This window comes from Triturus cristatus, chromosome 9 (assembly GCF_964204655.1).
Source record: "Triturus cristatus chromosome 9, aTriCri1.1, whole genome shotgun sequence".
NCBI lineage: Eukaryota > Metazoa > Chordata > Amphibia > Caudata > Salamandridae > Triturus > Triturus cristatus.
Window position 1 is genome coordinate 678,995,119 of NC_140592.1, and position 24,124 is coordinate 679,019,242.

At 44.9% G+C, this 24,124-nt stretch overlaps 1 protein-coding gene across 1 annotated transcript in view; it reads right to left on the reverse strand.

Annotated features, from left to right (window-relative positions):
- Positions 1–24,124, reverse strand: part of LOC146798487 (calpain-1 catalytic subunit-like) — a 224,882-nt gene that overhangs the window by 170,626 nt on the left and 30,132 nt on the right. The window contains exon 3 of the mRNA XM_085625759.1: positions 15,666–15,735. Within this exon, the coding sequence (XP_085481885.1) occupies positions 15,666–15,735 (70 nt within the window). The remainder of the gene's footprint in view (positions 1–15,665; positions 15,736–24,124) is intronic.

Below are 24,124 nucleotides of genomic sequence, written 5' to 3' on the forward strand. Positions count from 1 at the left end.
AATAACAGATGTTTAATGTTACCCAACTCAATAGTACACATTTTATCTACCTCAGAAGGATGAAAGGATGAGTGGACTCGGCCTTTTTTAAACACGTGATCATGAGGTCAAACACCGGCCCCTACAGTGGACCCATTAGTAATCTAAGCCACCCTACCCGGTGTAAAGGATTCACAAATGATTAACTTGGTTATTCAATATGAATATATTAATGTATTCGTGCCTGTGAGTGCCACTGGCAGAGTCAGTGTTCGCTCTTTAGATTCCACAGTGCTCATCCCTGCTGAATAGTGCCTACTTCAGTAGTAGGTGAAGGCTGGGGGCTCGCTGTACCCAGGGGATCCTGCACCATGGGCTGTGCATAGACCTTGTAAGGGTCAATGGGATACAGGGAGCAGGGCACCAATGAGGAAGGGGATGGGGAGATGGATAATGGGACATTTAATTAAAAATTCCTCTCACAGAAACGGAGCTTGGTGTGAAAACACAAGCACTCGTGTGAAATGCTCTTAACCAAATAAACAAGCAGTGATGAGAGATTGGGTGGGGGTGCGGAATAGGCGCCCTCTGAAAAGAGCATCTGACATTTGATCTCAGTCTATGAATGCTCAGCAAATGTGACGAGATAAGAACAAGGTTTACAGGCCTGTTTACAGGAGCGGAGCGAGTGAAATCCAGACTGATTGTGTATATTGCTTTGCAACAAAGAAAAAAGTAAGTCCTAAAACAGATGCTAAAATGGGACCAGTGGATTGATCTAGTAATTGGTCCATGCTCTAGGGAAGGGCTAAGCACAGGAAGTGGCATGACGCATGATTGCCATGGACAAATGGGGAGAAAGAATAGGAAAGCTATGATGGAGCCAGCAAAAGGGAAGCCTATGGGCAGGCTGAAGCCCACAAAGTATATACAACATGTCTCAAAGAGACAGCACAAGCGCTGTCTAGCCGATTCCTAAAAAGCAGTTTATCAAATCTTCCAGGTATTTGTTTTGGCTTCAAAGGAGACATAAAACAACATATGTTGATAGCTGTTAAACTGTCCCAAGGGTTTTGGCTCAATGATGAAGCAAGAAGATGCGATTCCGGACAGAGCTGCGGATTTTGGAACTGGGGAAGCAGGTTTGTGTCTTGGCATCGGCTGAGCATTCCGTGATTCTGGGCACATCACTTAATCTCCACGTGCATAAAATAGGATTGTGATTTTGTGACAAAAGAAACCGCCAAGCTCTTAGAATGATTTAAATCCATCCAAACAGTGTGTATGGGAGAGCATCACAAACCCCATTGTATGTGAGGGTCAGATATTGTATGCTTGCTAGAGGCTTCTAGTGCCATGTCAAAGACGGCATGTGCGCCCACCAGTTTGGTGACTTGATGCTGTATTGGGGGTTAGGTGGCACAAATAACATGCCGGAACGGGCAAGGATATTTCATTCATAAACTTTTGCAGGGTGGTATTTACCTTTACCACATTGTGCCTGCTCTGCAAATGTATATACATTTCAAAGTAAATGCTGTTGCACCGCGAGTTAAACAAGGTCACACCTACACAGAGGCCAGACAGCCAACGTCAATGAAAATGTTAATCCGCCGAGAGAAGCACTCTCCCCGAAGTTCTGCTAGAACAACATACCATGGCAACAACACCCCCCGGACCTAGCAATCAGTCAACAATTTAATAGTACCATCAACGGCAAGATCCGAACAAGCATAATAAACATTCACAACAGTTTGCTACCGGATCATTAACAATAGTAAACCTCCCAAGACAATATTTATCAGGCAAGTTCCGTGATTCTATTGAGGCCGATAGTATTTATTAAAACATGTCTTAATGGTTTAATTGCAGGACTCCCACTGGAGTTGCCCCCCCAAAAGTATTTGGGAGCTAAACTGTCTGCTTCGCTCCCATTATTGGGGCACTTTGTGCCGTCGTGTAGCACTCTGGAAGTTGCAGTGGCCCATGGCTGAAGGGGGCCTAGCAGCTCCCGACTTGGAATTATATCACTTACAGTGCAGTTTCAATGGGTGGCGCATTGGCCAGCCTTACTATGGGACAGTGTGATCATTGCTGAGGGTGGCTTTCCTTCCAAGGGCTGTTTATTGTTTTTTTTACTGAAGCCCACTCCTGCTTCCAGGGTAGTCCTCGAATATCCGGATTAGGACTGCGCATTATGTTTGGGATTGTGCCTTGCGGCAGACCCAAACGCCGCTCCTGTACTCCTCTGAGCTTCCTCTTCTGGTAATCCGCCATTAGGGTCACCTGGGTGGGGTCTGGTCTCTGAGTGGCTAGCAGGTGAGGATTGATGTCCTGGGTGATCTTTTTTGCTTGGGAGAGAATTGCGTCCTCTCAGACCTTCAGGAGCCTTATGACATTCCATTGGGCCATGTCATCCTTCACAGAGCCCTGACACGCAAGATACAGGAGTGGTGATGCACTGGTGTTGCGGAACCTCCGGAGCATGATTGCCTGCATCATCTTTTCCTTATTATAGGTTGGACGAAAGCGGTTACATTATTTTATAGGGCTTTACTGGAGGGGGCACAACCAGCTCTTGTGAACCTCCAGTTCTGTTGGGAGGCGACCTCGTGACACGTCTCTTGGATTCCTTGAAGGAAGAAACGGGAATCTAGTTTGAAAGTATGTAGAAATGACCGCTTCAAACTTATTCAGCTCTTTTATTTACATCAGGCCTATATGACACCAAACATATGCACACTATATTTCCGGCCGCGACCTCAGAGTGTCCCCGGTGCACCGTTGAGGACGCAGATTTTTTCCACATGGTTTAGGCCTGCCTGCTCTTATTTCCCTATTAAACAGTGGTGGTCCAGGTGGGCCATAGTCAGAGAATTTTCTCTGGGTCCTTTATTGTGCTTGCTTGGCCTCCATGAAAGCTCAGCAGCTCAGAAGGTTACTGATCGCTTTTTCGATATGGCCTTGCTTCTTGCCCATAGACCGTGACAATAAGTTGAAAGTCGGTCAGGGGTGCTGATGTCTACAGCTGGTGGTTAGAGTTAACAAAGTGGGCTGAAAGCAAACGGGAGGAGATTCGTAGGTAGGAGGCTTGGGTGGTTCAGAGAATACCAGTACTACCTGCATGGGATAACATCTTGTTAGCTTGTCGGTGACTGGATCATGGAGGTCGGGTGCTTGTGAATGGTTCCTCTTCTGGTGGCTCTGTGCCGGACTCGGACGCTGGAGGGCTAAGTCCGGCCCACGATGACACTCCTTAGTGGTTTTCCTTCCTTTCTCTGCTTGTCCCATCCTGTTGTGTGGAAACCTGGGTTCTGTGCATGGTGGGTTTATTGGAAGGGGGATTTTTTTCTTGATTGCTATACTTTGTCCATTCCCAGTCTGTGGGTACCCTTATCTTTTTTTCTGGTGGAGCCTTTTCTTTGCTGTGTCTGTAGATATTATTGTATCTTCATTATTTTATTTGACTTCTGCTGTCTTGTTGCTAGGTTAATCCTGCCTGCATTTCTGTTCATATACACATTAGTTGGTTGCAATGTATAGTACAAACTCAACAAAAATATATTTTTTGAACATTTTCTTAATGATTTATTCATGTGAATGGCAAATAAGGAAAGGCTGTGTCGTTGCATGCCCCCCTCCCTATTTTTTATAAGCACTCATCAGTCGAGGCACCGGAAGAGCCCAAAGCCTTTAATTGCTTTTACGAGGGTCAGTATGGGGCGGCAATATTTTATTCAGGGTAGCGTGCCAGAATTATGCTTTTCTTTACCATTTTTGCTCCATGTCCATATACCTATATGTATATGTACGGATTGTACGCTGCATGCATGTTAACACCCCGGTGGACGGGGGCTTAAACCATACCTTCTTCTGCGATATGTTAACAACTCAACGGTGTACCCACGTGGGAGCCTCTTCCTTTCACTCTCAAGCTACCCAAAGCCCTCTTTCCGCATGCCCCCGTATGCCTGTATTAGAAGTGGAAATTGGTACCCACTAAATACGAGTGCCCAGTTTGTGTTAACTTTCAAACATGCGGCACTAGACACAATTATTTTGCCAATGTTTGTTGTATGCACAGTGGCCTCCCCTGAACCTTGGCTGGCATGTGTAGCATTTAGGGCCTTCGAGGCGCTAGATATGCACTGAACTCTTCTGCATAAAGTTGTTCACTTTAATTGCAAACCAGACTCGAAGTAGTGCTTTACCTGAACACTAGTTACATTAAACATGTTTTTATTTTAGACACAGGAATGCGAAGTGATTTACCCAGAATCACAGGATGGTGAGTTGACGCTGAGACGCGAACCTGGTTCACCAGCTTAAAAGTAGGCAGCTCTGGCCGTAATGCAACATTTTTTTCCCTGCGAGCTTTGCGCTGATGTGTGATGTCTCTTAGCAAACAGAAATATGCCTGGGACCCATTGCACCAATATACACTTTTCCTGTTCAACTCAATAATGTAACAAGAGCTCGGTCCAACATAACGTTGTGGCTTTCAGAAAGAAAGGCACATGGGATGCTTATGGATGTAATCTGCGGTTCCATGTAGTGTGCACTCTGTATGGGGGCATTTCAGTGCTTTGCAACACAACCACACTTATCACACGCATTTTAAACATTCTTGCAACTGCTTACCGAGGCCTATTGAGTGCTGCATTTTCCATCATGGAATATTGAGCTGAGGCTGGGATTCCCACCTGGTTCCTCAATTACAATGGTGGCAGCTCTCTTGCGCATCTCGGAGATATGAACGCGTTCGCATCGACCGCCTGCCTTTTCAGTACTAATGCGCAAAAATGCAAAAGCAAACGACCGGGAAGCAAAAGTAAAGATACTGCTTATGCAACGGGCGCGGGATTATAGCCCATGCCCAACTGGGGCAGAAGTTCAAAAATGGTAGCAGTGGTGAATGCTGAAACAAGGCAACACTAGATTGTACTGCCCTAAACTCCATGAACCCTGCCTAGATGATAACCCCAGAAGAAAGGTCGAATACCAATAAAATACAGCAGGCTGACAGGACGTGCATTCGCAATGATGGTGCAAAGATGAAGAAAAAAGTAGACCCCAAAAGAATACCAGTGGATGGACACAGGTACTTGGGCTATGCTCAACGGGAGGGTTAAGCAGACCAAAAAAAGTGACACCAGCAAGCGCAGATCATATAGAAGCATTCAAATGGGAGTGACAAAGCTGCCAACCAACTGTAAGCAATAGGCGGACTGCAAGTCCAGTGCATGTAAGCAAAATGTCTCACAGGGACAACACATGCACTCTCTAGGCAAGACCTAAAAATGACCACTGCATAAATCAAATTAAATAAAACAGAATGAAGGCAGATATGGAAGCAGTTATTGGCCCACAAGCCTTGGCACGCAAGTTGACTATGTTTTAGGTGGATGTGCACATGCAAACTGCCATCACAGTAAAGATAGCTTATGACTGAAGCGGGGGACCCACTGCTCAATGTTGTATGCTGTGGTGGATAGAAGCAAAATGTGAATAACACCTGTACATATAAAGGAATGAAGATGGCGGACAAAAAGAACCGGTATATAGCTATATATTTTGGTTATGATTTTTTGTGAAACATGAAGCTAGTGACACAGCTAAAGGAGTTCTAGGCCAGACCCAAAAAACCATGAGTCATGTAGTCTTAAGCGAAAATTTCAACAGGACTGAAAATGAAATAACATTTTCCTTTCAGTTGATTTATTGTTTTCTATCTTTTGATAACAATATGTAAGAAAGCTTGATTGTAATTTTCTATCAAGATCAAATCAATATTATTTTGATCAGTTATCGCAAAGCCCCTAAAAGGAGTGGGGCCCAAAGGCCGGTGCCTATTTGGTAATCCGACACTGCCTGTCCGAGACACTTGCCCCTGCCAGGGACTTTCCAAGCTGAGACATTTGTCCCTACATCGATTGACAGACCTGCTGACTGTGAAAGAAATGCCACTATGTGAGAAGAGAGGGAGGGATCTGGGGAGAGGTCGGTGCCTTGAACCCATCACTCGACTCATCAGCCTTGAGTGGGCGGGGCTACGGAGAGGGGCGTGTCTTTGTGCCATACACTCCTAAAAACAAACACGATTCTGAGGTTGTGCCTGATGTCCTAGGGGAGATTTTAAAACCCCCAATGAACAAACATCATGTGTGACTAGCATCCACACCGGAGCGGGAAACTCTCGGAGCATGGGTTTCCTCACCTCTCATTGCCTTCCACTTTGTGGTATCAGTCCGGAGACGGTGTGAAGAGAACTGATATTATGTGACACGCAGGGGCACTGAGTGAGTTGGCAGATCTGAGGTGGTGATGTTAAGTGTGAAATGGCACTGCCCACCGATTCACATTTTATGAGCTTTGCCAGTGCAATAGGTCAGTGGCACTGCCAGACAGCAACTATTTTAAGGATGTTCTACTGTGCAGTCTTTCACCCCACCCCTCCTAGAGGAAAATGGCGGATGACCAACGACATGGCTGCCCCAGGAGTCACCGGGGAGGAAATCTCCCTGGTCGAAGTCCGTTTTGGCCTTGGTTCGAATTTTGATACCCCGTTACGTCAACGTTGAATTGAAACACTTGTTCTGACGCAGATATGCAGTATAGCCTCCTCAAAGTGGTGTTGCAGAGAAGAAAGAGGCCGATTTCTCTGCCGGTGTGTTTCCTCTGGTAACTGGAGCAGTGTGTCTGGAGAAAGCAAGCCGTGACTCATCCTGCTGGATTCGCCTTTCCGATCCTGGAATATCGCCATGAGCGCTGCAGATCTAACTAAACAGGCTGGAGCAGTTAGGCCCCACCCGGAAAATACCCAGAACAATCCGTTACATTAAAGACTCTATAGAGAAAATACTGTATTCATGTAATGTAACCATTAACAACTTGAAGTACATAACCAGAGACATCAGATTCACATAACAGTTGGTCTCAAAGCTCATTTGCTAGAACCTGGCAGTTTGTAAAAAAAAAAAAAAAAATCCGGTGCATTGGGTATTAAGAGATAATTTGTGTGTGTGTGGGGGGGGGGGGGGGCGCGGATGAAATGTTGACGGCCTAGTGGCCTCCACAGGGTTTAATTCGGCACTGTGCACAGGGAAGTCCGCCCCCCCCCTCCCCCTTCAGAGGTCTCATGCAGCATCACTCTTCACCAAAGTGGGTGACATGTTGTATATAAAACTGACAGAAACGAGCACTCCTGTTTATCGCACTGCCTTGGGTGCTGTATTTAACTCCTAGGTTTGTAGAAATGCCCGTTTACAACAGAACTTCAACATCAGGACCTTTGGGTCAAACTTTCTCGCCTCCTTAGACTGCTGCCACTAGGCTTTGGGCCACTCTCCTGCCATGCACTGCCCACTCCAGCTAAGAAAGTCACAAATCTGGGGGCCTGTCTGGAGCCGCAGCTGTCACTAGCAGAACATGTGTAACATATGGTGCTGGTTTGCTTCTTTCTCCTGAAAGTAAATCAGAAAAATATCTGCCCTTTATCCCTAAGAATGTCCATCGCATGGTAATCCAGGCCACTATTTGGGTCGCCCGGATTACTGTAACTCCCTTTTCTTAACTGTTGACCAAAGCCTTCTGAGAAAGCTGCAGAGGGTCCAGAACGAAGCAGCCAAACTGGCCCTCAGACTTCTACACTCCTCCTCCGCCTCCGGAGCCTTGGACGCTCTTCATTGGCTCCTAGACGGATAATGGATTGCTTTCAAGTCTTCACACCATGTTTTCGAAGCAGTTCACCATACTGGGCCTAACTATCCATCGCAAAGATTCATCAATTATACACCCTCCAACTGTGTACAATCTTGAGATGCCCAACAGCCTTCTGTTCCCAGAGCTAAGCAGACACGTTTGGGTGGTAAAACTTTCTCACTGAAAGCAGCTAACGTGGAGCGAGAGTCCTTGTAAGATTCCTCTATTACTGATCTTCAGAAAGGCCTTAAAGACTTTGGTTTTCAGTAACTAATTTATGCCTGTTGCTTTTAGTCTTGTCTATATATTAGTTTCCAGCACCAGGACACTTGTTGTGCTGCAGAAATGTTATAACATATCAAGTCAGCTCAGGAATTATCAGCACTTTAAAGACAGCACTTTCAACACATTTCTCAGTCAATCCAACCAAGCACTGCACCGCTGTACGCCATTCTACCGGTCTTGTAATGCACTAAGGTGCCTCATTGCTAGTATGAAGGTAGTCCTGTCAATGCACACTGTGGCACCATTGGCCAAATGATATTGGCTTTCCTTGCACAGCCACTTGAAGAACCAATATCACACAGGGGAACATAGGATGAGCTGGGAACCCCAAGGAGAGAATAGTTTCCAGCTCCTCTGTTGAAGCTCTGCTCAGCTGAAGTCCATGTGGGATTCTGCAAATTCCACAGGACATCTGTCTCAGCCCTAGATGCTTTTGTTTTTGGTGGTTGGGAGGTAGTGGCGCTCAGGCGGTTCTCAGTACAAAGCAACATCCCTCCCCATGGCCCCGCCCCCTCAGAATCCCCAAGGACTAATGCTAGTTTTGTTATGTTAATTTGTATAGCGCACTAATCACCCGAGAGGGTAACCATCTGACACTAAAGGGCTCAAGGCTTCACCCCTCCAACCTCATCCACTGGGGGAATTTTTTTTTTTTTTTTTATTTGGCAGGTCTGATGAAGAGCTATGTGAATGCAACTACAGTACAATGCACATTAGCAATAAAGGAGGACATTTCTGGGAAGAACTCAGGAAGGAACTGCAGAATAGAAGCATTCATTTCTCCCGACTATTTTTAAATTTACTTTTGCAGTTTTAAATATCGTAGGGAGACACGCCAGGGCAGTAGAATGCTTTACATAAAAGTGAGTAGTAACGGTACAAACAGGAAGGTATATAGTATATTACATTCAGGAAAGCGTGCAGTGTGTATCATGAAGAAGACGATTCAGTGCCAAACAAAACAAGCATTGGCATAGCCAATAGGTCTCGCCTTTGGGACCTTATAAGTGTTTAGCCATGCAACAGTTGCATAACTAAATACTTATAAAGGTCCCAAAAGCGAGACCTATTGGCTATGCCAAGAAAGTGATTGCGATCACGATCAAACATCAAAGCGGCCGTGCCGTCGCGAAAGTGAAAGTAATCGCGGTAAAGCGCGGCGTGCGTGCCCGCGCTCATGCACTGTAGCTCTAGGCTGGCCTGGTAGCACTTTTTGGAGCCCTCTCAATAAGTCTCGCCAGACCAGCGCATGCGCTGGGTCAGGCAAGACCTAAAACCGTACTGCCATAAATTCCGGGCAAACACTGGAGACAGGGAAGCCTGCAGTATTCCAATGGTATTCCAGTCTAGAGGGCGCAGCTCCAAGATACACACAAATACCCTTTATAAACTGTCTCCCTGAAGATCTAAGATATCAAGAGAATATCTGGTCCTTCAGGAAAAAAGTCAAAGTAACTATTTAAAACTCTTCCAAAAAGTGTCACTCTTGTTGACCTTCATCTAAAGAGGAAAGACAGATACAAAAGCTTCCTGTGTTTTTTTCCTCTTTTCCCTCGTTGTGTGAATGAACTATCTCCACCTCCATTACCCCATACCTTCCCCCCCGCCTCTTCCTGACTAGATCTCTTTCTCTGCTCCAATGTAAAAGGTGCCACGGGTATGCTCTGCTTACAATTAAATGTACACTTGGGACATCCTATTTATGATGTTCAATGTAAAGCGCAGACACGCCTGGGTTGAGTAGCACTATAAAAGAAACCCCAAATAAATGACACCAATAAATTAGATCATGGCAACACTTTTCTAGTTACAGTGATTATGAATGACAGAAGAGCTATTATTAAACAGCAAGTCTTAGCCGACCCTTGACTCCCCCCAAATAAAATACGTGAACTGAACAGTACAAGTGCTTAAAGTCACACCAACTGCACACATAGAAGGGTAGTGCGAGCCTTGCTCTCCCCTAGAACCTGAAAAGCAGCAGTGCAAACTTCTAGCTATGACGTGGTCTACCCCAGCCCTTCTGGCCTTAAAGGGTGATTGGCCATTTTGGGACAGCCCCTTGCACAGCCAGCTCCTGTAATATCTGCACTTGGCTCAGTGCCCCTTCCACCCAACTCCTCCTGTACAGGATGACAGTCGTACCAGCCACACCCCGTGCGGATTAAATATGAGCACTGATAGCGGACAAAAGGAATACAAAAACAAGCATTTGCAATGCAATAGGTCTCGCACTTACGCAAGTTTGAGCTCTTGGCATTGTAAATGACATTGCCTCTTATTTATGTTTTGGTATTTAAAACATAAATAAAAGCATTGCCATTTACAATGCTAAAAGCTTAAACTCTCGCAAATGCGATACATATTGCTTTGCAAATGCTTGTTTTAGAAAGCTGCGTTGTAATTGGCTAAAAACGTAATGCTGCCTTTAGGCTATTCTATCAGTTCAGTCTGTTTTAAATGTATTCACACCTTGTGCTTCAAAAAAGAAAGATGTGCCAAGCAGTGTGGCGTGGTGTGAAATGTTGCAATTGTTTCTTAAATGTACTTCTGTTAGAGACTGCGGCAGCACACTTAAAAGTTGGGATATAAGGATGTAGTGTATAACAAAGCTGCATGTTCCTTTGTCGTGACACGTGGCTTAATGTGTGAGCAGTAACTGAGCCAGTGTACAACTGTTACTGTTATCAGTTCCTCCCTGCCCCAAGAAGTCTGGCGTGGTGTCAAAAGTTCCAATTGTTTAGACTGTGGCAGCATAATAAAAGACATGTGGCCTGGCACTTAAGATTGCGATCTCCTTGAGAAGTTGCTGTTCTGTCCCATAGGAGCAGTGAAAAGAGAATTCCATTCAGGTAGAAGGAAAACGGAAGGTTTGTAAGGAGAAAAGAGCAAACTCTTTATAAGTGTGCTTGGAGAGGAATACTAACATATATGAAGTTCAGGGCAAAAAGGAAACAAATACTATTTTTGAACTAAATATTTAACAACCCTGAAGTCCGATTTTTAATTAATAACCCCATGAACGTAGTACAAATTATATAAATAAACAAATACAGCGCAGAGCAAACTGTACTGTTCTGTTTCACATCTCACACCTGCCAACTCGTCTATGCCTTGCTGCATTAAGCATCACTAGTAGTGAATTGTGCGTATATGCGGTTTTAATACCCGATACTGAGCCCGTTTTTCTGTCTTCTGCAGGTTGCTTGAAAAACATCATCTGCGCTGCAACTAAAACGTAAAGCCCAAAACATATTCCCACCCTAAAATAATCAAACTTCTGTTTATTTATTATTTTATTATTAATTTTTCACATGCGTTTATCACGAAGAGAGTGGTGAGGTGGGTGGGGGAGGGGGGACGAGGGAAGGAGTCTGTTGTTTGAAACATTATCTATATTTGTTTCAAGTGTTGCATGGCTAAACACTTATAAGGTACCAAAGGCGAGACCTATTGGCTATGCCAATGCTTGTTTATTGCTCCAGCCGCTGTGTAACTCCCCAACAAAGCCCAGAATTACCCCCCCCCCCTGCCCCCTGCTATGGTTACACCTCTGCGTACCCAAAATATATAGAAATGCTGAAATGTGCTCCACGTCTAACAATATTCGAGCATGCGTATAGCTACCTTACAAAATGCACATTTGTTAAAGAGTAGCGTTATTAAAACAGGCCGTGAAAAAAAGAATACCCTCATGATGGAATATTTCAGGCACTGAAAGGTATTCCCGAGGGAGCATTATTTATACACGTTACCTGAGGCAGTGGTTTACTATTACGACACTTGGTCCTCCTTATTGTGCACTGGTCTGTAGGAGAAGGTGTGAGGCGCTGTGTGGCTGCAAAGGAAGGCATGTGGCGCTTTCTTGCTGCAAAAGGTCTATGGCACTGTGAGAGCAATGTGTAATGCAGTCTGGGCTGCAAGTGATGTGTAATGCAGTCTAGGTTAATATGTTAGTGTGAATCACAGGTCTCAGCTGTAGGTCGTGGTTAGTGCTCCATCAGTTAGATTCTATTGTATATTTTTCAAGATAAGCCCAGATCTCTGGTTCAAGCGCCTGGCCAATAGGTGATATATTTATTTACAAAGAGAATGAAGGGCAGAAGTTTAAAGGGTCAGATTAGAGACCAAAGTAAGTCCTGGCAATAATGTTGAAACCGCCTGTTGGAGGCTACCACTAGTATGGGGTCGTGGGGGGCATGGGTGGGTTAAAGCAGTCCACCCACAACCATCTGCAGCCCACTTGGAGAGTGCCATAGAGGGAGAATGGTGAGTACGTCCCTGAGGTGTGAAGTGAGAGGGCGTGGCACAGAGCATCTTTGTTTAAGTGGGTTCAGTTGGGAGTTGCATTAATCAATCTGTTTCTAAGAACCCTGTTAATCGTGTCATGTTCACTGAGTAAGTGCTCTAATGTAGCTGTGCTAGAAACGGTGTGAGAGAGGAGTGATTAACAAGGGAGTTGGTAGTGCAGTATTTCTGGGAATGCACAGCCAGATTCCACAAAGGGTTGAGGCTAATGTGGAGAGCAGGAAGTAGAATAGAGGAAATGGTGGTAGAGGAGTACAAACCGGTGTTTGAGATCATGAGTGAGAGGTGGTAAAGTTAAACAAGAAAAAAATTGCAAATCTACTTCCTTCTTTTGAGCAATGTTCCATTCACCCTAGCAATCCAGAACGGAAAAAAAACTAGGCAATTCCTGATATCTATAGGTCTCGTTGGTTTTGCAACGGAGGGCGGCGAGAGTATGTGACCGAGGGTGGAAGGTGGGGAGGAATTGAATGGGAGATGTGGACATCGAGATGGGACTGAGTGCAGGGTGGGGGCTACGCTCTGCAGTATTTGGAGGAGTGTGTGGGTTGGGAGAGATTGTTTGTAGTGTTGAAGAACGGGGAGAGAGTAGGCATGATTTTAATGGAAGGTGAAATGATTAAATCTATAGTATGACCAGAAATACCTAAATTGTGCAAATATAAGTGCCGTTTCAATAGTGCACGATGTCGAACGTGACAGAGGGCTGTATCGTGCCACACGTCACAATCACAGCAAATGTATGAGACCATATTATATTTCTATAAAGCTTATGCAAGGCACAGTGTCTTATTAGGAACAACCACAATGAACCGCCAGGAATGAGCAGAGCCCCAGATTATCCTCCACCCTCAGCAGACGCAGAGAGTTTGTGAACTTCGGCGTTCAACAGGCGGAGAAGCGTAAGTTACTGCCGCCGCCTCTGCAGTCTCTGGGCCAAGTAAGAAGCATTGGTGGCAGTCCCTGCCTCACAGGGCTACCACTGATTGAAACAGAGAAGGGCAAATAAAGGCGTGCAGCCGCCATTGCCTGTTATTCACATGAAAAAAAAGGAATGCGGCCGCTGTAGTTAAAGTGTGCAGTACTGCCAAAAATAAAAAAATAAATATTTTTGATGCCAGATAATACTTATATGAAGCTTACGTGAGGCACGGTGTCCTACTAGAAACAACCAAAATGAACGGCCGGGAAAGAGCAAACCCTCCTCCACTCGGTGCAGGCACAGAGAGATTGTGAACTTTGGCGCCCTACAGGTGGAGAAGCGCACGCTACAGCCGCACGCCCCCTCTGCAGTCCCTCGCCCGAGTAAGAAGCATTGGTGGCAATCCCCGCCTAGCATGGCTGCCACTGATTGAAACGGAGAAGGCAAATAAAGGCGGTCGGCCGCCATTGTTATTCACATAAAAAAACAAGCCTGGTGGAGCTTGGCGCGCTTGGCGGGGGCGGGGGAGCGGACCCTTTGAAGTGCATGCCAAACGGATTGCATGGCAGGCACGATGCGCGTGATTGTGCGCGTGCTCGCCATGCAATCCGCTTTTGGGAGCACTTTGAAATGCCCCTTTACAATAGTCTCGCTTTGCGCTCGCTTACGCGATAGCAAGGCGAGACCTGACCATAACTCGGATCAGCAACCGGTTCTAACCTGCTGGCTAGGAGAACCCGACGGGGTGTGCAGTCGGGGAGGGCAGCACCTTCACGTGTCACAGTCTGTGTGTTTGTGCTCACAGGCCCCGCATTCCGCCCAGCCACCTCAGCTCGGAAACTTCTTGTGGGATTCGAATTGCAACATGGCTGCCAGACACGGCGGTGCAGAATTCCATTGACTATAATTTGCTTTAGAGGGGGAACCGGTTCTGGCTTGAGAACCACTGCAATGACAATTTTATGATTTTAAAGCTTACATTTGAAATTTCTCAATCGTGTAGGACAGTTATCAAGTTCTGAAAAAGTTTGCTACAATGTTCTAACTTTATGTAGCACAATTCGCCTAGTTAAAAGAATTGTGAAAGGATAATTTTCTCATTCCACTAATATGAAATACTACATAAATCCGAGCCCAATTTTTACTTGTCTGTGATGGAAAAGTCTAGACCTATTGTGCTTATTCTGTACTAATTAATAATGGAACATTTTATTGCCTCGTTTTTCTAATTCTTGAAGAAATCAGGAGCCAAATTTAACCATTAAGGGAAACACTGGTGAAAATGTGACCAGCTCTTCAGTTTGGTTTAGTTTAGTAATGTCGAAAAACTGTGCAAATTAATTTCCTGTTTCACAGCCCTGGCACGTACCATAAACCATGGGTTAGACGATCGCACTGGAGTGCTGGTGTCCGCGGCACTGCACTGAACTGTATTGATCAGGCATATTACAGTTCCACCGACTCCCATAATGTGCGTTGAGGCGCTGCAGGGCATAATTAAATAAAAGCAGACAGTGCTCTTCAGCTCGCCCTGTGCCGCTGCCCAGGCAATTAAAGGGGCAATCACCGTCAAGTCTGCCCAAGTACCCCAGCCTACAATCAGTATTGTGTCTGCATCCTGGAGCCGAAAGAAAGAGAAAAAGAGAAAGAAAAAGAGAAAGAAAAAGAGAGAGAAAGAAAAAGAGAGAGAAAGAAAAAAGAGAGAGAAAGAAAAAAGAGAAAGAAAGAGAAAAAGAGAAAGAAAGAGAAAAAGAGAAAGAAAGAGAAAGAAAGAGAAAAAGAGAAAGAAAGAGAAAAAGAGAAAGAAAGAGAAAAAGAGAAAGAAAGAGAAAAAGAGAAAAAGAGAAAGAAAGAGAGAAAGAGAGAAAGAGAGAAAGAGAGAAGAGAGAGAGAGAGAGAGAGAGAGAGAGAGAGAGAGAGAGAGAGAGAGAGAGAGAGAGAGAGAGAGAGAGAGAGAGAGAGAGAGAGAGAGAGAGAGAGAGAGAGAGAGAGAGAGAGAGAGAGAGAGAAAGAGAGAAAGAGAAAACAGAATTGAATCTTGGCTGGCATAGTGGGGATGAGGGTCTTGAGTATTTATAAAGCTGATAGGACCCGGCTTGTGCGAGTGAGAAAGCACTGTGAATATGAAAGTCATTATTTTAAAATTGTATTACAGGGTTAGACAAGTGTCATTCAACGTGTCACATATTTGGCAGTAGAATGGCCCTCATCATTAAACTGAAACCATAAATGTAACACATAATCAATCTCAAAACTTGGCAGCTATTCTTACACCAAAAACATGGCAGATTATTAACCAATCCTACAGAGGTAAAAGCAAAGTTTGGACAGCTTTAGGAAGCGGTTGGGGAGGAAATGCAATGTGAACTACTGGCATGAGCAATGCAGCAGCGGGCACGTTTAGCCCTCCAATGGTAGGACTATACGTGCTCTTGGAGAAATGGATCTACACGTGCAGACTCGTACATACCCAATGCCCCCTGGCAGATGTCTGTCCGGGTGGCTCCGTCAACGATGAACTGTGGTCTGGATACCAATTGCTGAAAAAGAGGAGCTTAGAGTCAACGGTTGGCCCTCAGGTGGAGAGACACAGAGGGGTGGATGAAAAGTAGTATAACGCAGGGAGTCACCCTCACCTTCCCCACCCCCACAGCAAGAATGGCAACATACATTTTGGCTTCCCAATTAGAAATGTCCTCTTTCAGAAGCAGTGCTAATTGATTCATGCACACAACATTCCCAAAATATCCTTTCCATCACCGATATATCACCCCCACTGCCTCAACAAGAAATAGCAAACAGGCCTCTGAAACATTAGCGTGGACGCATTTCTCTAACAAAGTATTTTCATCATGCATCTAGGCATGCTCACCGCAAAGACCAGCGGCGGCCCTCTGCAATGGCGGAGGAGCGTTGCCCCACTGCCTGAATCAGAGCCAGCAAATGAAAAATCAAACGATGTCCTAGCATCTTTTTATTTTTTATTTGCTAGCTCCGAGCCAGCTTGTGCAGGGAGGGGTGGCGCAAGGGAAGGAGTAGTGATACGTGTACTCCCAAAGTGCGCATATGTGTTTGGCCGGCCGTTTCAGGCCGGCCAAAACACATATGCGCACTTACGTTTCTCGTGCAGGCTGCATTTAACAGCCGGACTGGAGAAACCCCCAGAGACTCTCTTCAGCCCGCTCTGGCCAATACCTGCACTGCTCTCCTGGTAGGAGAGCAGCGCGGGATTGGATGGGAGTCCATCCCAAGGGCTGCCGGGACCAGGAAGAAAAGAGGAAGCACAGCGCGGCCGGCACCTTAAGGCAAGTTTATGTTTTATTATTAACACCCCCATGCTCGTCCCCAACCCCCGCGCTCCCTCCTCCTGCCCCAACACCCTTTGTTTATGGCGGCCGCCATTGGCAAAGACCAAACCATGGACCGAAGAGCAGGCAAGAAGTTCCAAATAAGCCAGTTTACTATTTTGCCTACAATTGCACTTATTGAAACCTACACATACCCTCCCTTGGTGGAATACACAAATATGTGCTAGCAGGAGGCCCTAAAAAGTTTTTTTTAGCACCTGCCACATTTCTTTCAATGGATGGGAGAAAGTAATGCAGCTGAGTACTCAAGTCAATGTTGATTCACGTAAAGAAGACAATCATTGCTTCCTTTCCCGAACGGCACTATCCAGAAAGACTGACCAATATTTCTAGAAAAATATTCAGCACCACGCTCCGAGGCGGACTTTGCGTTCTCATACTCTGCCATTTCCCTGGTGCGAAGCAGGCTAGAGGGCTGCTTTCATGGCAGGGAAGGCTGTCATGATCAAACCATGGTCCCTTTCTAGTCGCTGCCACCAACGTGGGGTTCGTTTTCATATTTTTGCATGGGTTGATTTTTATTTCTGGTCCGGCCCTATCCATGCCGCACCTCTAACCATTAACAGTTCTAGCTTGGTGGAAGATACGGAGTGTTTGCTGAAAGAAGGGAGGTCATGAGCTTTAAATATCTCGATGAGCGATGCCCATTGGCATGCCTGGTCAACCTGCACCAGTGGAGACTGAAGTGTGGGTTATATCCAAGTCCAGATTTTAAGGTTAAAGAGGTCTCTAATCTGCATCCTCTGATGTTTCCAACTCACATTAAGGAAGGTTCCAAAGTACATATGCTCGGCATTGTCTAGGCAGGAGAGTAAGTAATACGTGGATGGTGGCTTGTACTTTCTACAAATCGAAGTATCCACTTAAAGCATAGGGAAAATGTCAGTCATTGACTCCTTACTTGCTGCATTGGGTTTAGAGGTGCGTGGAGCTCGTTTAGCCAGACGGTGAATAGGTGGGAGGTGGGCCACATATCCCAGGCTAGTGGTTCAGCATTTGACATGGTTCATTTGAAGTGGTTTCTTACATTTTTAATGGTGGTCAAAGCGCTCTTTTCCGTAACCAAGCATACTGCTATCTCCTTACAAAAACCGTTTAAACAAATACACTGGGAAATCACCCCCCCCCCCCCCCCTGGTGAGCCTGTCCATTTACCGCCACTCTTCTAACCAAATTAATTTGATGGCCTGCCTTGCGTTAGAATCTATCAATATCCTTTTCACAAAGGATGAAACATGATAAGCAAAAAATTGACTAACTAGAACATTGTGATGGGTAACATGGCTCAACGCCATTTTCAAAGTCCCTTTTAATGGATGCTCCACATTGCATGAGGAGGCGTGACGCTGTCCACACATGGTTACCTTGTTAAATAGGAATCCATGAGCTTGTGTACGGCTGGCCGGACATGAGGCACTTTGCTAAGTAACTCCGTGGGAAGTATATGTTTTTTTGCAGTGAAGATCAAAAGCAGAAGCAACCAAATGTTACTATTTGGTGCTCTTCCTGATGCAAATGCCTCGCGCTCAGGATCGCAGCACCGAGGTCAAGTTGGTCATGACGGGGCTGAAGAATTTTACCTTGGGTGTTTTTTAAATAAAAACTCACAGAGTGGTTTGTACCAGCTGTCCCACCCTATAGTTCTCATTTATTTAAAGGTCCCCTGTATTTTTGTGGCATATCTTGGGAGCTTCCAATGTGAGGGACCATACAGATGCCAACTATGAGACACCTGTGGCAAGCCAAAGGCTATTTCTGCAGAAGTATCACAAAAAGTCCTTCTACCATCGACCAACTGGATTTCTCCAAACCCCTGATCGCCTTGAAGCCAATTCGTGTTTTTGGGCATTTTGTGTAGCAGTTTTGTGGGTAAAAGTCCATCAGTCACAGTTAGTGGGGAGCCATTTCTTCCTCGCTCCAGTGTAAGAGCGCGATGAACGGTGTCTGAGTTTACTCTGTGAAGCAGTGCTTTATGTACACCAAGACAGAGAGCAGATTGATCCTTGCGAGTAGAGACAAGAGGAAGCTCTTGGCCCCATCATTTTTGTGTCAGAGAGTTCATAAATCTCCCATTTAAAAGGCTTGTCTTAGAACCTGGTCAACAACACATCTCAGGCCTCTCCAGGTTGTGAAAGAGCCCATAAAGATCCTGTGATCTACTGAGGGTCCTGGAGCCCTATTACTGGTCTCCCTCTGAACCAGACTCAGCTGAGCAAAAAACAAAGGAAAAGGATATCCCAGCGCCTCTATGTCCTGCTCTTTTGACTATGGACCACAAGATTAATCTTACCTTTAAGTTTACAAAATCTTTTACTCGCAGTTGAAGGCAGTTCTGACCAGAGTGCTGCTTGTTTCTTTAAAGCTGGGGTCAAGGATAAAGGTCTGACTTTGTAATAAGTGGAAGGGTCGCCTGAGAGGAGACCCTAGCAAGGGCTGGGAGACCAGAGGAGCTGTTCCAACAATTTACAGGGCCTAGGAGGGCAACAAAACTGCAGACGAGACTACCCCACAAGTAAATATTCAGCCTGGTGAATATGCTCTCCTGCACCAATGAGTGACCATTTATTATGGGAGATTCATCCTTGAACCATCATCAAAGCTCAGAAGCTTCTGCCAATCAGGATATGCGCGTGTGGCCCAGATGCAGTCAGTGTATCCTGGAGACACTTTCATGCAGCAGTCTAGCAAATATCCAACCTTTTGGTCACTGCGTTCTGGGATCAGAGACTGAGGACCCTAAGATCCCTCTGCTGAAGAATAAAGCTCTTCTCTAAATTGGAGACAGTCCAGATACAACCACGTCTGAAAACGCAATACTCCTGAATTCGGCACCACTAGCCCCGTGAGACTAGCATTTTTTCGGATGGAGGTATAAGTTCAGGTTAGGTATCCGTGATGTTCGCAAATGATAATCCCTGACCCCACATATTTGTAGCAGAAGACTGCAATGTCCTGGAAACCATAGAATGTTTGCTTTGTCAACTACCTTCTGTGATAAATGGACTTTTATTCATCCTTGGTTACAGAGTTAACATGTTGTTGAGAGGCTCAGAAGTAAGCTCTTCTGATACATTTTGACTTCAGAACGTATACCTTCTCCCCACTGTATCATCAGGACACCTCTAAGGTATTCAAGGGTTAGCACCTTAAGTGCTGAGGATTTCCATCTCAGTCCCCCTTCGGCTGAGCCCTCCTTTGACATTTGGGATAGTCCGCGTTTGAGCCTTCATAACCGATCACCACAGATATCAAGGCTACGTTGGTGTGCCTTTTCCCATAGGTTGGAGATTCCAATAGTACACATGATTTTCGGAGAACAGGGAAAATAGCTAAAATAAAATAATTTTATTTTCTCCGAAAAATGGGAAACAATTGATGCACAAGAAAATGTGTGGGTTCTTCTTCTGAAAATTTACATCAGCAAACTGTTTACCGTGCTAAAGTCCTCCTTTCCCCGGCTCTTATAAGCAGGCAGAGCTGAATAAAAAATAGTTTTTGCATATTGCTAACTGTGGTCAATATTTCGAATTTTGGAGTATCCACCTACTTGCAGTTTGTAAGTGAAATAGGTGTGAAACATACGAGTGAACCTGGAAAGCTATAGAATTCTGAAAATAGACAATTCTGCAAGGTGTCATTTGAGTAGATTTCAATTATTAATTTATTTGGGGAAATAATGATCAATCAGAAAATAGGGAGCAGGAAAAAATAGAAATGGGAAAAAATGTTTGCATCTCTAAATTGCTTTAAATCCAGGCCAATCTACAGAGTAATATAGAAATTAGTCTGTAATATTCTTTGTCTCGGGGATATACAATATTTGCCAGTCTAAAACAAGCATTGGCATAGCTAATAGGTCTCGCCTTTGGGACCCTATAAGTGTTTAGCCATGCAACGGTTGATGTTTTTGCACCAAGGATATTGTGCTGCATAACTAAATACTTATAAGGTACCAAAGGCGAGACCTGTTGGCTATGCCAATGCTTGTTAGTCGAGAGGTGGGGCTGACTGCCAGAGGCCTGGCCGTGGCCACCTTTGTTTTGCAAACATCGTTTGATAGTAGGCCCCATGCTGGCTGAAAGAATCCTCTCACCCGCTGGATTGAACAGGAGCTACAAAGCAGGCCATGTTCGTTTACTATTCATGTAAATGATCGTTTATCTGGCTGCTGGGCATATTGAGTCACTGACCATTAACCTGGTTCTCAGCCTTTTATGGACTGAAGTAAAACACATTGTAATGCAGCGGGAATCCCAGCAAAACATGCCCTTAAGTGCAAAACCTGCTATTTGAAGTTGTGAAAAATGTTAGTTAGTGAACAGTGAGGAGTCAGCTCCTGGCTTTAGCCATAGTGAAGTGTCAAAGCCCCTCTCCCCTTGCACAGATATGGAAAACTTGCAACAGCGAACCAACAAAATGATAGACAATTGTAAATGTGTCCGTCTGCTCATCATTCTAAAGCACACCTGTAGACAAATTATACAGACTTCGTGTTCCCCAGGGGCGTTCTTCAGCCTCTCGTTACGTCCGACGGATCGACGCCCGAACTGCTGTTCGCATACTGTGTTTGGAAGCACCTACCATAGTGCTTCCGACGGTAACCAAACACCGTTGGGTAATGAAGACCACCTAGGTGCACTGTCCTTCCTTTATTTCTATGATCGTACTGTCTAAAACGTGCAGCTAACGACTGGGGCCGCTCCGACGGATCGACGGCCGAATTGCTGCCCGCACACTTTTTGGAAGCACCTATCATAGTGCTTTCAACGGTAACAATACACTGTTGATTAATGTATTATTACTCACGGGCCTAACATAATGTGCAACTATGACATCTTATTGGGCAACAATGCTACATGTTCTGTTGGAGTGGTCTCTTGGGGAGACAAAGTGTGGCCACACACGGTTCCAGCTGTAGTAGGCAGAACTGTATGGGACTTGGTGTGAAGCCCAAGTGAGATCAACCCCAAATATCTACATTAGCACCCGTACACATATAACACTAACATCTGGCACATACTAACAACGAGTTTGAGCCTAACCATATTTCTCTCACACATAACCCAATCTGTGGCAACCTCGCTTTTACACCAGTGTTACAGCCAGGCACGTCGATAGGTGGAAAATGTTTCACAGTCACAGATATGTTCCACAGGGTTACCATGGTGGCCCTGGAAATATTCAAACAAGTTTTCCAACTTGATGGAACACCCAAATGTGCCAATCGTTGATTAACACAGTTGTGAGGAAAGTGGTCACCTGTGACCTAACACCCACTACAACATTTTGGATATCAAGACAGGTTTCAAAATGGAACATTTCTACCCTATAAAACCGCACAGATGCTTACCCCACTGCCCACAATTAATTGTAGCCTGCAATGAAATGGGATCCTAGACAGAAGGGTGAAGTAGCCCCAATAGAGAGGTCTATGGCACAACATTAGACATGAAGCACATATTATCCTGCAAAGGAAGACTCGCCATAAAATAGATTACAAGTAGTATCTCGCCCCTGTGAAGCTATATAGATTTTACTCCCACACAAGTGCCTCCTCTTGGAGAGGGTGTGGCCTACTGGGAGCCTTCAGATATGTACAGTAGGACTGCCTCTACATCATGCCATTCAGGGCCAAGATCTTGGCAGCCATGAAAATAATTTTGGGATAGCCATCCCCTCAGACACAGCCTTTGTCCTTCTGGACCTCCAATCACCTCTCTTGGAACTCCAAACCAAAGCAGATTATCTCCTAATGTGGAATTATGCAACAGTGTTTTAAGTTTATTACCTCAAGCTTTTTAGCACAAGTAAATGCCCTAAGTAAATCATCAAAAGGTCATCTAAATGGCCACCTCTCATCCTTGTGGCGGCACTATGCACTTTAAACATGTATTTTAATCCTGCACACCATGGCCTGATATCATTCTGCAGTTAAGACTCTGATTAAGGGGTAATTTTACCCAACAAATTGCTGCTAATATCTCCAATAGAAATGAAGAAATAAGATTATGGGCTACCAATGCAGGGGGGGGTGGATATTCTGTGCAATTTTAAAATGTGTGTTTTTTTATTAACTATTTATCTTTCCATTTTTTTTTCATGTTAATAAGAGACGGATAATTTTTTATTTATTTTTTTTGTAATGGTTTTAATTAACTGTACAATAAACATATTACTTACTTACTTACTAACTAATGTGGAAATATTTGTTGGCATCGAACACTGTCCCCAGACCCTATGTTGAGGGGGGAAAAAAGATTTTCCACTTATTACAGTCTCAAGTGATAATGTTAGATGTCATGGTAATGTAAAGACTCCAGATCAATATCTGGTCAGTAGAATGACTTTGAAATGACATGGAGCCTGCGATTAAAATACTTGTCAAAGTGCTTCCCACCCTTTCATGCCCTCCTAGACTGCAGCCCCTAAAATTCTTCAATTATTAAGAGCAGGTTCAAGCGGTGCCCTCCCGAGACCATAAATCCCCCGATGATATGGAATGTTTACTGCAAATTTTTGCTTCATCCACATATTTGGTTATGAGGAGAAACTTATCATTTTTTATGCTGGTTGACGAAGCTGTTGGGGATTTGAGGGGGGGGGGGGGGGTAAGAGAGTGCTGGAAGTGGAAGGGGAAAATAAAGACTATAGGCATCTGGCTAACAACAGGCTCAGAAACAGTATTTTCCCAAGGATGCCTTTATCGCTGAATTTGCCGACATCCATATTTATGGTGCAAATATGAAAACACAATTAGGAAATGCAAAAAAAAAAAAAACCTCTGGCAAAGCCAATAGGTTTGGCCTTGATCGATGCTTTGTGCTGATTTTGTGCCAAATCGATAAAAGAAATAAATAAAGGAGCAAAGACGAGGCTGCGTCATTCTCTAGGTACGCATTTGTGATTAAGTATGTGCACATGATTCATTGCGCATTCACAGGCCTAGGTAATGAGGAGAGTCTCATTCTTATTTACTTATCAACCTTACTCCCCATAGGTGTGCAGAGCTCCCTGGATTAAAGGGCGGACAAGGGGTAAGTGAAAATAAAATAGCTCATTCCCAATACTGAAGAACTTGGCCTGGACCCATCAGTCCACTCAAGATTTAGCCACAACTTTGTTGGGGTGGAGAGGAGAAAAGCATGACAAACTGCATTTTCGTCCCAGATGTGAATCAGATCCAGGGCAAACAGTAGCCTTGTTGGTGTTGTTTCTCCCAATCAGAGAAGACAAATTGATACAAAGGACGAGTAGGTAGCCAAACTCTTTTTTACATAGGGTGAAGTCTTAACCATGAATGTGACCACGTCTCTTTTCAGGTGTTGCCCTCGTCAGCCCACAGTCTGATCCTGTGGAACTCGCTTGATCTAGACCCGGCCTTCCTGCTCTTCTCACCTGGATGTGAATTCAAGCTACACAAGCCAGCACTATACAGGAAGTGGGAAATCGAGTAGCACAAAAGGGTAGGAGAGACATTGGGAAGAATACAGCATTGAATACTACAAAGACATAAGGTGCTCCCTACAACCGAAGGAGCTACAGGCAACAAAAGGGGGCATCA